Here is a 13,628-nt window from a genome sequence, read left to right as displayed (position 1 = left end):
TGTATTTCCGCCACTTATCCAGATCTTGATATGTCTTTCCTTTGTCAGACTTTATTTGAACATTATAGATCCAAACCCAGATGGTAAAAGCAATCATTTTTGAACTGTTATGGATATAGACCTTTTGAAAAGGACACAATTGCTGTGTTCCAACAACACAACATCTGTGTGGTTGTAGTGTCATGTCTAAACGCAGGTTTGGTACTTGCAAGATAGAACAGCGTGGATTTGTACATAAAACAAATTTAATTATGTACAAATTTCCATGAATTTACTGTGCATAAAAACGACAAGCTTACAATTTTTGCTGTCACTTCGTGGAACCTCATTTATACTTATCATTTTAATAAAACACATGTAAGTAAGTGTGGCACCAATTTAACTCTATAAAGTGTGTATCATAGTGTGCTTGTGGTGTCTTAGCATTAAAAATAAAGATTACAGGCAGGTACAGATATACTATGATACAAGAGTTAACTGCAGTGCTTTGAATGTAGGTAATGATGGAAATTAGTTTTTTAATTTGTCTCGAAACTCATCCTGAACTCATTGTTGTAATATTAGCTCATTTACAGGCTGTTTCTGTAAACTGAAAATCAAATGTAACATTTTACTAATTAGACCCTTCGTGAAAGAGTGGTGAATTAGCTTCAAAATGAGAAACTGATCAGCACTTTCCTTCACTGCTGTACCTTAAACAACTCACATTGTCTTTCTCAGTGTTGTCACTTTCCCCCATCTAACTCTAGGATAGAAAATCTGCATTGCAGTAGTTTGTTTTATTGATTGATGTAAAGATAACTCCTAGTGTTGGCATTTGCTGTTTTTATAGCTCTGTGTGATGACATAAAATGGGCATTTAGCTGTAACACTGATGTCTCCACTGGCATGTACCTTTTGTATTTTATCTAACTACCATGTTCCGGTTTAGTTTTGTTATCTTTTATTAAACTGGTTTCTTCTGATGTTTACTATGTATTTTCATCATCTTATACTGTATACTACATTCGATTTTTTTTGCCATGTAGCACAGTTTAGTCCTTCTCACTGACATTTCGTGTTGTTTGAACTGAAAAAAACAGATGAATATGAAAAGCAAAATAAACACAAATAATTTGTATAGCTGCATCTCTTGTTTCAAATTGAAATGATCCTGTAAAGGAATACTTTTATAGAGCAGCAGGCACTCACTGTGATACTGAAGCTGTGATCTAGACACTAAAAGATGTGCTTGATACATAAGATGCAAATGTAATGACTTTGTGGACAAACTTGTTGGGTGACTTCAACAGCACAGAATTTCCTCAGACTTTATATGACAGGGATATCCTGACTGTTTGTGCCATCACAAATAAACAGGATGAACCAGAGTTTCTCCCCTGTACTAATTTGACCACACTGGGGTGTGGACACACACAAAGACTCACTTCTCCACCCTCTGGGAAGCACAAGGTTTGGCACTGTCCTCATGGATCAAGTAATGCTCACTAAGTTGTAATAATTTATTTTGCTTTTGATGACACAAATGTAAGGAATAAGCAGGTATAGATAATGGATGGATGAACACAAATGTAGACAATCTTGAGCTTCATTATAGCTTACCTACAACCTCTGTTTGTTTCATACTTCACACTATCACATTTACATTTACATTTAGATAGAGTTTGTGTTTTTAAATAATAAGTCATACAATTCTTTTTTGCTTTTCACCACAGAAGAAAAATAGCAATGTTGAGGATACTGGTGTCTAAAACTACCAGCTTTTATTTTTATTATCCATCCATCCATTTTCTATACCCACTTATTCCTGAAAGCCAGGGTCATGGGGATCTGCTGGAGCCTATCCCAGCTCTCTTTGGGTGGAAGGCAGGGGTCCACCCTGGACAGGTCACCAGTCCATCACAGGGCCACATAGAGACAGACAACCTCACACACTCACACTCACTCCTATGGGCAATTTAGAGTCACCAATCAACCTGACATACATGTTTTTGGACTGTGGGAGGAAACCAGAGTACCTGGAGAGAACCCACACAAGCACAGGGAGATCATGCAAACTCCACACAAGGCTAGGTTGCTAACCCAGGACCTTCTTGCTGTGAGGCAACAGTGCTAACCACTAATCCACCATGCTGCCTTTTTATTATCCCCATAAGTATAATTATGTTTATTATTAATTTCAGCTGCAACAATCAGAACTCTAATAAAAAGCTAGGGTAGCTACTATAGGAAAGGCAATAACCCTGTAATAAAAAGAGGTTAAGAGCAGCTTGTTAGGGCCAATGTGATAGACGTTACAATGCTCCTGCAATTGAACGCAGCAGCAGCAAGTTACCTGAAACTACAGTTGGGTGTCTCCTCTCTGGATGTCCTGCCCCTTTTGCCACACACGGATCCTTCCGGGACGAAACCCTGGAGTAAAAAGCGTCTCCCCGTGAATGAACGGCTTTTGTCAGCTGGGAAGTTTCCGAGGGGAGTTTTTCTTGTCGTATACTGGTGTTTTGACCGAATCACAGTCAACATGCTGATCAAGGAATTGTGAGTCTCCTAATTTTTCAAAAACTCTTTTAAATCAGATAAAACACAGAAACTAGCACCGTCACTCTCGTTTGGCTTGTCGATAACTTAGACCTCATTAACTTTAATTATGAAGTGTTGCACGTTTTAAAATGTATTTACATCACGGATAGCTACGGTCTTCGTGTTTTTCAGCAGCTTGACTGGGCTGCGTTGTTAAATCTCTATTGGGGAACTCAGAGCTCCATTTAAAGTTTAGGCACTTTACAGTTTGTGTGGTTGTCAGCCAAAGTAGACAGACGGTAGAATTTGAAGTAAGAGGGTTTTTGGACTTCTGTGACTGTGAGAGTCATTACGGCATAGATAGGTTAAACTCAGCCTAACTACCCCCACTGTAATTGTCAAGGAAGAGGAACAGTATGGGTGCAGCCAAACAATTGGAGTTCAATTTCCATCGACTTCATTTATTCTTTGATGTATTGATATATGTATATAAGGAGACCACTCATCTCTAACCACATTTTTATTTACGTAGCCGAGTAAATGATACATTTGCCTTAAGTGACCTGACTGAAGGGAATGAATGAATGAATGAGTTTCATTTTTATTTCTACATTCCTGTCGCTCTTGAGCCCAGCGCTTTTTTTATGACTCTCCTGTCATATGCATAACATCCAGCGAAGATCATCTGACCACGGTGCAAAGTACATTAAAAGTACAACCATGTTAAAGTATTATGATTAGGAGGCTTGTCCTGTGCCTCAAAACGCAGCTTTTCACTGTAAACTTAAAATCAGCCGACCCTTCAGGTTAGGTGTTATGGCTCCTGTTGGTCAGTGGTGTGTATTTTTCATCACAGGTTTATGCCTGGAAAGATCCTCTTCCACTCGGATCTGTTCTAATGAAATATTCAGGCTCTGCTAGACCAGTAACAGGTCATGATTAATTGGTTCTTGTACCAAGGCACAAGAGAGGGATGCACACACATACATGCATATGCAGGATTTCCACCACAGGTTCCAAGCTTGTTTGTCTCACAGCGCTAATCTTGTTTGCAGGTTTATAATTTCCTCTTCCTTTTCTCTAAGTCCCTATGATAAATGAGGCACTAGCAGAGAACTGGCGTGCTACTGCCCTTGCTCATTTTATATATAAGTTTTATGTATCAGTCCCAGTAGACTCAGCATCGCAGAGGCAGGTGTGTGTGTCTTCAGCGTGGATTAAGAGTGCATCTTTAACCAACGTTACACGTGAAGTTCAGTTTACTCAACACAAGGAGGGCTACACAGGTTGTGAGAATAGTTGCATAAGGACGCCTGAGCCTCCAGAAGAGCTTTCCAAAGTTTGAATAGGATTGGGCTTCAGTCTTCCAACAGAAAGCCTGCATGACAAGCGGAAAGTCTGGGCGTTGGTGAAGTTGTGCATTTACAAGGCAGTAGCTGGTCCAATTAATCTCTACTGCATTACATTATGAGCCATGTAGGATCTACTTGTGCAACTAGATAGTAAACCTCAGAATATCTCAGCATCTGCTACTTTAAAAAAAGTTTTAATAATCTATCTCATGTGTGTTTGCCAAGTTAATAGAAGGGCAGTGGATTCCTCCTTTTACTATAGCAAACTTAAATAAAGTCCATGACATTACTTCTAAGGTTCCCTTTAATCTTAAATGTCAAATAGACTTGTTTAACATATGCCTGTTCCTATTTTCCTGACACATAAATTAGAAAATCAGTACCACTCCCCTGTCTGGAAAACCTTTAGAAGCAGCAGCTTAGCTTAGCTTAGAGGAAAGAAGGAAGCTAGAAACCAGCCTGGCTCAGTTCAACAATAATTACCCAACAATCCGGCACATAACTCACTGCCCATAACAGGGCTTAGATTTTTGTATGGATTAAACAAATGTGATATAACTTGTTAATTAGTGAGGGCCGGACATGCGGACGGGTGGATTTTCTTATATTTAAACAGAGCCAGGTTAGTTGTTTGTCCCTTTGTCTTTATGCTAAACTGAGCTGATTGACTGCTGACTCCAGCTACACATTCACTGTACAGAAATGAGTGTTGTCCAAGAAACTGGATAAATATTTTCCCAAAAATACAGTAGAGGAAGAAGTACTCAGAATGTTTACTCAAGTAAAGGAGCAATACCACAGTGTAAAAAAACTCTTACAAGGTCCTGCATTCACAATGCTGAAAGTACAAAACTACTGGCATCAAAAAATACTCAAGTACTAAAAGTAAAAGTCAATAGTACTCAATAGCAAAATGACATATTTCACATTAATGTGTATTATAGTATTTGATTATATTGATGCATTATTCTGTGCGTAGTTGTAGTATTGAAGCTAATTTTAACAAACTTGCCAATTTATGATTTGGTTTTCTTTGTCTGTTTTCCACCAGTGCCAAAATGTTGAGCTATTCCTAGCGGTTTGGAAATGAATGAAATCACAGGGTCCTTTCAATTCCATGCTTCTTAGACATGACTGTTTTTTTGATGAGCTCAGTTGTGTATTCAGAGTCGTTTGTAAGCCAGACCTAAAGAGGAAATATTATGTTTCTGTCCTAGTATACCCAGTTTCACTTCTTATAGGCCAACTGCACAGCTGTCACATTTTGCTTTAATGCTCTAATATCTAATTCTTGTTTTATTTTGTCTCTCTGTGTTTCTCTCTTGCAGTCGAATTGTCTTGCCTGTTTCAGTGGAGGAGGTAAGGACTTGTTTACTTTTATTTTATCAGAGACCATTAACAATGAAAGCTTCAGCTGCAGTCCCTTCATCTCTAGGTCTCCTGGTTTGCAATTCAGACAGTAGCAGACTATAACTCAGAATCACATTTTAACCACATGTTGTCTTGGCAGCCGATTTAACATTAAACCTTTGTCAAGATTTTATAATGATTTGTCATTACTTCATTTTTTTCAGTAGCAGTTTTCCTTCTCCCTGGTGTTAAAGCTAATCAACCTTTTAATATTTTCTTCAGTCACAAAACTACTTTTTAGTCTTCCTCACAGGAATGCTGTTTAAAACTCTCTACACTGTTGATCCCACCATGCATCAGATCTTGGTGCCTTTAGAACTGATGAAAGGCATAACAAAGCAGATAGGATTTTACACATGCAACACTGCAGTGGCTGCCACTTAGTACAGTATGTGCCCTGACGTGTTGTTGTTGGAGTTAGCCTCTCTCAGGGCTGTTTCTTTAGACTGCCTTTAGATGCCTTTGCAGTTGAAATGCTGCTGTAGCTTCATATCAAATTCAGACTTTATTTAGCTGTGTTTAATCTTCCATACAAGTGAGCAGGTCCAGTCTTGTAACCTTTTCTCATCACTATATTTACGCTTCTTAAGACAAATGCCAGGGGTTCTCCAGTAAACATAAACCCATTCCTTTTTTTACATAATGCCCATTGTCTCATTCTATGTCTTAATTCAAATGCTCCATACAACACTGTACTCTTTGTTTTTCTATTGCTTAATACAAAGCAGAATCCAATATATCCCTAAGCCCTATAATCATCATCTGCTGCATAAACAGCTTTTCCTCTGCTCCCTTTCAGGGTGAAATGTTTTCTGGATTTCTGTGTTAATTGATTAACTAAGTGTGACATTAGAACAACCTGATTCTGGATTCACTCTCTGTGAAAAAGTGAAATAAGCCTATTTCCCAAAATGTTAAGTTATCCATTTGTGGCTTACCTCATGCTTTGTACAAACATGCTAAAAGCTCCACTGGTAGCAGAGAAGCAGAATTTATGTCTTGCATGATAGTAAACATTTAGTGATCTGTACTTAGTACTTTTAGAAATCTTTATAGACACATACTTGAGTGATGTTCCGGTAAGCGTCAATGAAGTTAGGGGACTCACAAGAAATGATCAAAAGTATCAGAGGCCAACATATCCTGACTTTTCAGAGTATGATATCCAACACTTAATAGCGTCTTTTTTCAGACCTGACATGCCTGCTAAATGCCCATATAATTCAAACTCCAGCATCCAATTTTAAATGCAGGCCTTCTGATAAGTAATTCTAAGCCTAGTGCATGATAGTCCCAAAGACATCATTATAACTTCTCATTGTTGTCATTAAATTAATTGATCTGATTTAATTAATTGATTGTTCACTTTTTTACTAAGTCATTTTTAGCGCTCTGCCTCAACTGCTGTTTCCAATCTTGGCGACCACTTCCATTCAGGTTCAGCCTGTTTGTTGTTTACAGCTAGATGTAATGTTTCACCCCTGAGCTGCTCATAAATCTCTGACTGTGCTTGACAATGGAAAGCCACACTGGTTATACACGGCAAGTCACATTCCTGAGGTCCTAATCACAGTAGCAAGGTCAAGCATCCACAGCTACTTTAATAGGTTTGTAACCTGTAATGCTCTATCTGTAGGAAAAGGACACACATCCACAGACACTGATTACAAAAGAGAAAAATACCTAGAGATATTTTTCCACCCTAATAGACCAGAATGTACAGCAACCAGATGTTTCTGTGTTGCATTTAATGTCCTATGGACTGGTTTTTTTTTTTTTTTTTGGGTGTGTTAAGTAGGAGTGTCAGACTGGTCAGGCTGCTAGAACTAGTGATGTGACTCACATCTTCCAGTGTCACAACACTTTTGCTTGACTCAGGAAGGGTTGGAGGAGGAAGAGTAAGAGGAAGCGAGCAGGGAAAACTCAAGAAAAAGCTTACTCTGCTGGTTTGGTGATGCTGAATGTCTGTCTGAAACATTTCCTTGAATGATAAACTAAGGTCATGACAGACATATTCTCAACAGGGTATAATGAACTTATTTTCCCGCTCTTGTATATTCCTTGTGTAATCATTACTGTAGTGTTTTTTTGGAATTTGTAGATGTTATGCAGTACATGTACAACTTGGAAGCTGTTCAGCCACAACCAGAGGCTAATGTAGAAGAAAGCAAGACTTTTTTTTTAGGAAACAGTCATTATCTTAGTTTTTCAAGTAGATATAATGTTCTCAAAAGGAGTTCATTCACTGTGATAAAATTAAAAAACACTTCAGGACATGAGCCTGGATTGGCAGACCGGGGTGGTGGTCCCTCATTTTAAGAAAGGGGACAACAGAGCCAACTACAGAGGGATCACACTCCTCAGCCTCCCTGGGAAGGTCTATACCAAGATTCTGGAGAGGAGGATCTGGCCGTTGGTCAAACCTTGGATCCAAGAGGAACAATGCGGGTTTCATCCCGGTCGAGGGACACTGGACCAGCTCTATACCATCTCAAGGGTGCTCGAGGACTCATGGGAGTTTGCCCAACCAGTTCACATGTGCTTTGTGGACTTGGAGAAGGCATACGACCGGGTCCCTCGCGCCTTCCTGTGGGAGGTGGTCCAGGAGTATGGGGCCCGGCGCCCTTTGCTAAGGACTATATGGTCTCTGTACAAAACGGAGCAGGAGCTTGGTTTACATTGCCGGCAGTAAGTCAGACCTGTTCCCAGTGCATGTTGAACTCCAGCAGGGCTGCCCTTTGTCACCGGTTCTGTTTATTTTTATGGACAGAATTTCTAGGCGCAGCCAGGGGCCGGAGGGAGTCCAGTTTGGGGACCACAGGATCTCATCTCTGCTTTTGGCAGATGATGTTGTCCTGTTGGCTCCAATGATCCAGGACCTCCAGCATGCGTTGGGGCGGTTTGCAACCAAGGAGTTTAAATGGAGGAGTTTAAGTATGTTGGGGTCTTGTTCATGAGTGAGGGAAGGACGGAACGCAAGATTGACAGACACATTGGGGTATCGGCAGCAGTAATGCGGTCGGTGTACCGGTCTGTTGTGGTGAAGAAGGAGCTGTGCCAAAAGGTGAAGCTCTCTATTTACCGGTCAATCTACGTTCCTACTCTCACCTATGGTCATGAGCTTTGGGTCATGACAGAAAGGACAAGATCTCGAATACAAGCAGCTGAAATGAGCTTCCTTCGCAAGGGTGGCCAGGAGCTTCCTTAGAGATAGGGTGAGGAGCTTGATCACCTGGGAGGAGCTCGGAGTAGAGCCACTGGTCCTCCACATCGAGAGGATTCAGATGAGGTGGCTCAGGCATCTGTTCCGGATGCCTCTTGGGTGCCTCCCTGGGGAGGTGTTCCAGGCATGTCCCACCAGGAGGAGGCCATGGGGAAGACCCAGGACACGCTGGAGGGACTATGTCACTCGGCTGGCTTCAGAACGCCTCAGTGTCCCCCCTGGAAGAGCTGGAGGAAGTGTCCAGGGAAATGGAAGTCTGCGACCCGGCCCCAGATAAGCCGAAGAAGATGGATGGATGGATGGATGGATGGATGGATAGACTTCAGGATATGTTTTGATGTGAAATAGATGAAACTGCTTCTGTCCAAATATGTTGAAGAGTTTTCTGATATTCATTTCAGCCAGCAGAACTTTTCACAGCAGATATTTAGGCTGGTCACAGGATAACATAAAGTTGCATTCATGTATTCTTATTTGGCCACTTGGGGGAACAAACTGAAAACACAAATTTGATATACACTTAATCAGCAGTTTAATGGGTCATCAGTCCTGTAATAAATTCTCCATGAACGCAATAATTTTCAGATTTTGTTGCAGTGTTGCTGAATTGTACGACCATTATGCTGACATTTATTTTGCTCACCTCTTTGTATATTGCAGTACAGTTCAACAGCAGCAGAAACTACATCTTCCAGTACAGTTGAGCCAACTCCTCTCTCAGACTGTATTGACAAATACATTATCACACTCATGAAAGAGGACGGTTGGACATTAGGAAGACATAATATAATATGCAGATAGGGTCTGCAGTCTAAGCATCAACACACATTTCGGGCCTGAAAACAGCAATACTCATGCTCTCTTATTTGTCTCTCCAGTACCAGGTGGGCCAGCTATATTCAGTAGCAGAAGCCAGTAAGAGTGAGACGGGTGGTGGAGAAGGTGTGGAGGTGCTGGTCAATGAGGCTTATGAGAAGGATGGAGAGAAGGGACAGTACACTCACAAGATCTATCATCTTCAAAGGTAGGCAGATTAACACTGCTACATACACACTGCGGACCACTGAGCCAAAATTAAATTTTTGAGAAAAATTTAATAAACACTTGAATCAACTGAAAGTCTTGAAGTAGTTTTTGCACTTCTACATAGAATCTCATAAAGTGCACGGGCCCTATGTTTTTGTAAGTCCAAGTGTGTTAATACAGTTAAATACAAGAAGGGTTTTTGATTTTGTATAATTGTGTGACTACATCACTGCATGTTTGTGTTTCTGCAGTAAAGTGCCAGGTATCATCCGTATGATCGCTCCAAAAGGTTCTTTGGAGGTTCACGAGAAGGCCTGGAATGCATACCCTTACTGTAGAACCAGTGAGTCCCACAGCACACACACACACACACACACACACACACACACACACACACACACACACACACACACACACACACACGTTGGCTGGAAGTTAATAATTTACTACTGTATAATCGAAACCCATTCTTAGTTGGTGTCTTGCGGTCACATTGCACAGCAAAGGCTATCTGTTTGGTGAAAAGGCACAGTTACAATTTGTGTAGTGGAGTTTTATAAATGAAATCTGAAACCTGGTCTCTCCTTGTCCTTCTGATCCATGCTCTTTCCATCATGGTCCACCTGTTCTTCCGATGTAGTCCTCACAGTAAGTAACAAGTAAAAGCTGATATTAAGTTAAGCTTTCTACTTATGTATATCATTTTGTTCAAAATGTGGGCCCACTGTTTTCTGATGCTATCATGTAAATCCGTCCAATGTTTGCAGAATGCCTACATGAAGGACAAATTCATGATTAAGATCGAGACGTGGCATAAACCTGATATGGGGGATCAGGACAATGTAAGTGATGTCATCTGAAAATAATACTAAGCAGTTGTGGTCATAGTTTACCTACTGTAACACCATGTATGTGTTACTGCTGTGTTTACTAAACTGCCACAAGAACAACAACATAAAACAATAAAACCTACATTAGTGTCTTTAGAGTGTTAGACTGTGTATTCAGAGGGCTGGTAATCAATTTGGAAGTGGATTCTAATTGTGTGTTTTCATTGGTTGTTGGGTATCATTTGTGACATTTGCATCATGATTTGGACCTTTAAGTCAGTTTATCAGTTTTGTCTAGACTAAATGTTCTCATTATCTAGCACTGGTTAAACCCCTGCTTTTTGTTGAAGGCAAGGCAAGTTTATTTATATAGCACAATTCATACACAGAGTAATTCAAAGTGCTTTACAGAAATAAAAGACAAGTTAAAAGTACATAGGCAAAAATCAAAATAAGAAGCAGCAAATAGTGAAATTAAAATTACAGGAAACTGAGTGCAGATAAATAACTTTGGATAAAACACTGTCAGTTGTCATAAGTTATATGCCATTATAAAAAGAAAGGTTTTTAGCTTGGACTTAAACATTGCCAGAGATGAGGCTTCTCTAACATCATCAGGAAGATTATTCCATGTTTTACTTGCATTGAACTGAAACGCTGCTTCTCCCTGTACTTACAAACTCGTCTGTGTTGGTTTTCTTATGAGCGACTGACCTAACTTGATGGTCTGGTTCTGCCTCATAGGTACACGGACTAGACAAAAGCACATGGGCTGCAACTGAGATTGTTAATATTGACATTGCTGATAGAAGTTCTGTAAGTGCAAAGGTAAGAGGAAAATTTTTGCATGTTTTAAAACTTAAACACAGAGTTCAGAGTTTCTCATCAGTGGCTGATTAGATATCTGATTGGAATTGCTTAGAATCACAATATTCACATTTATCTAGCACATCTAGCTACTAAACAATCAGTATAACAAACCTCAAGTATATTAGGTTGCTTCATGTTCATCATGGTTCCACTGTATAACACTGTACAGCTTGCATTTATTCTTTAGGATTACAAACCAGAAAGTGATCCAGCCATCTTTAAATCACAGAAGACTGGTAGGGGGCCTCTGGGACCTGACTGGAAGGTACCACACCTCTTATTACTGTTCATTATGGCCCACCACATATGGCCCAACATGCATCTGACATTACACAGGCTAAAGGCCTGGACACTGTGTTTTATGTTGTCTATTCATCTGTGTTTTTGCAGAAAGAACTTGCTAACAACCCCAACTGTCCACGCATGTGTGCCTATAAGCTTGTCACAGTTGAATTCAAGTGGATGGGACTACAGGGCAAGATGGAAAACTTCATTCAGAAGGTGTAAAATTGTATTAATAGTAAATTAGTTTTGATATCTGTTGTGGCTAACATGAATTTCTGAAAAGAGAAAATTTGATATTGCTTTGAGTTGATATACTACACCATATTAGACTGGTACTTCATTTACTTTAAAATAATATTTTAATCCCTTCCCTTGCTCTGTTTCTCTCTTTTTACCATCTATACAGGTGGAGAAGCGTTTGTTCACCAACTTCCACAGACAGCTGTTCTGCTGGATTGACAACTGGATCAATCTGTCCATGGATGACATACGACGCATGGAGGAAGAGACAAAGAAGGAGCTGGATGAGGTGAGCACTGCAGCAGTAACATGCTGTTGCAAGGACTTAGAAATAGAACTATTAGTATTTAATGTTGCTTGGTGCCAATCTTTGCAGTGTTTGGTGCTGGATCACACTCCATTTACACTACGCTAGTCTGTATAGTATTTGTGTATTGGCTCAATAGCAATTCTTGCCCTGAACAAAATAAGTCAGGTACTTTTTTTGTATATGTCTAAGTAACATGTGACATGTTATAGATGAGGAAGAATGATGAAGTTAAAGGCATGTCAGCTGATGACAACTGATGGCAGATGAATAGCTAACCCAGTGAGTATTGTTTTGCAAAATTAACATTTGTAATTTTGAACAGGATTAATTTTAACCTAGTTCTCTTTTCCCTCTTCAGGTCCTGCTCTAATACAGGATGATTTGACTTCCTTTATCAAACTCAGAATCCTCGCTTGAACACTGGACCAATAACAGCTTGACAGGCATAAATAAGAATATCACTTACATCCTTATTAAATTTGCTCTTAATAAGAGCTCATTAATGTAAAGCGATTGTGTGTATTTATATACTTAGCTTGAATACAACTACAGTGGCTTTTAGTTTTTTTATGAGACAAATTTGCATGTCAATGAATCAGTTTTGAGGATGAAATGTTCTTTCTTATGCCTAGAAAAATGTGTTGGTTCTTTTCCAACATTTCTGATTCTTGTTATCCTTTCTTGTCAGTTATTTGGGTTTTGTTCTTTTTCTTGATTAGTATTTTCAGTTGAATTTTTACAATTATTTGTTTACTTACCAGAGCAACATACATTTTTCACAAGACTTCTGTTTACATTTGCAAAAGCTCCGGAGTTACTGTGTTCTTAAAATATTTTTTATTTTATAACTGACTACAAATAAATAGCCCTCAGTGCTGTTTGATTTCTATAAAGACCAACATAGGAGATATTTATGGTAAAAGAACTCCGTCAGAGGCATTTAATCTATTCTCAGACTATTCTGGTAATCCTGGGTTGACTGTTCAATGTGTTGGTCAGTTGATGGATTTAGCATCATACAAAGATGCCAACTGCAATTTTTAAATAATAACTTTGGGTTGAGGTTTTGAGTGATATCAATGTGTAGGAAAAACCTGAAATCTGAGCAGATTTCAAAATGACTGACACATGAAGATATGTTGATAACTGTGCAAAAGTTTGGTCTGGGGTATGTCATTGTGAGCCTAAGTTTTAATGTGATGTGTTATAGGATTGTGTAGTGTATTAAAGACGCTATTTTTGGTCCTTGCTTTTTTGTGCATTTCTACTTCTGCTGGAGTGAGCAGTAAGTAAATATTACAACAGAATATCAGGCATCAACCCTTCAAATTAAAGGTGTTTGAGGATTAACTGATGAAAATAAATTCGGTATAAAGGTTATACATAGAGTATAAAATGCCTAAATGTATTTGTACATTAACCTCATACTAACACTAAGCTTTACTTTAGCCGTGCTGGATACAAAGGTATCAGGTCATGCATACAGTATAATGAGGAAATTTACAGATCTAAGTGTTAATTCTTTTTAAATACACAAACTATATGTAAAGCTGATCGGAGTC

General features: G+C 39.3%; 1 protein-coding gene across 1 annotated transcript; it reads left to right on the top strand.

Annotated features, from left to right (window-relative positions):
• The first annotated feature begins 2,382 nt into the window (after positions 1–2,382).
• On the top strand, positions 2,383–13,316 carry LOC113125474 (phosphatidylinositol transfer protein alpha isoform-like). Its single transcript, XM_026298947.1, has 12 exons — positions 2,383–2,538; positions 5,201–5,231; positions 9,384–9,529; positions 9,783–9,874; positions 10,172–10,179; positions 10,299–10,373; positions 11,106–11,189; positions 11,419–11,496; positions 11,622–11,732; positions 11,923–12,045; positions 12,276–12,345; positions 12,425–13,316. The coding sequence occupies exons 1-11, from the start codon at positions 2,522–2,524 to the stop codon at positions 12,321–12,323; spliced, it is 813 nt and encodes a 270-aa protein (XP_026154732.1). The 5' UTR covers positions 2,383–2,521; the 3' UTR covers positions 12,324–12,345; positions 12,425–13,316.
• The last annotated feature ends 312 nt before the right edge of the window (positions 13,317–13,628 follow it).

This window comes from Mastacembelus armatus, chromosome 13, assembly GCF_900324485.2.
Source record: "Mastacembelus armatus chromosome 13, fMasArm1.2, whole genome shotgun sequence".
Taxonomy (NCBI): Eukaryota; Metazoa; Chordata; class Actinopteri; order Synbranchiformes; family Mastacembelidae; genus Mastacembelus; species Mastacembelus armatus.
Note: the sequence above shows the minus strand (reverse complement) of the source record. Positions and strands in the feature narration are given on the sequence as shown.

What these genes read in the sequence shown, in the direction of transcription:
- LOC113125474 (XM_026298947.1), top strand. An exon ending in AAGATCTATCATCTTCAAAG is followed by an intron (nt 9,530 to 9,782) that starts GTAGGCAGATTA and finishes GTGTTTCTGCAG; the next exon opens with TAAAGTGCCAGGTATCATCC. An exon ending in ATATGGGGGATCAGGACAAT is followed by an intron (nt 10,374 to 11,105) that starts GTAAGTGATGTC and finishes TCTGCCTCATAG; the next exon opens with GTACACGGACTAGACAAAAG.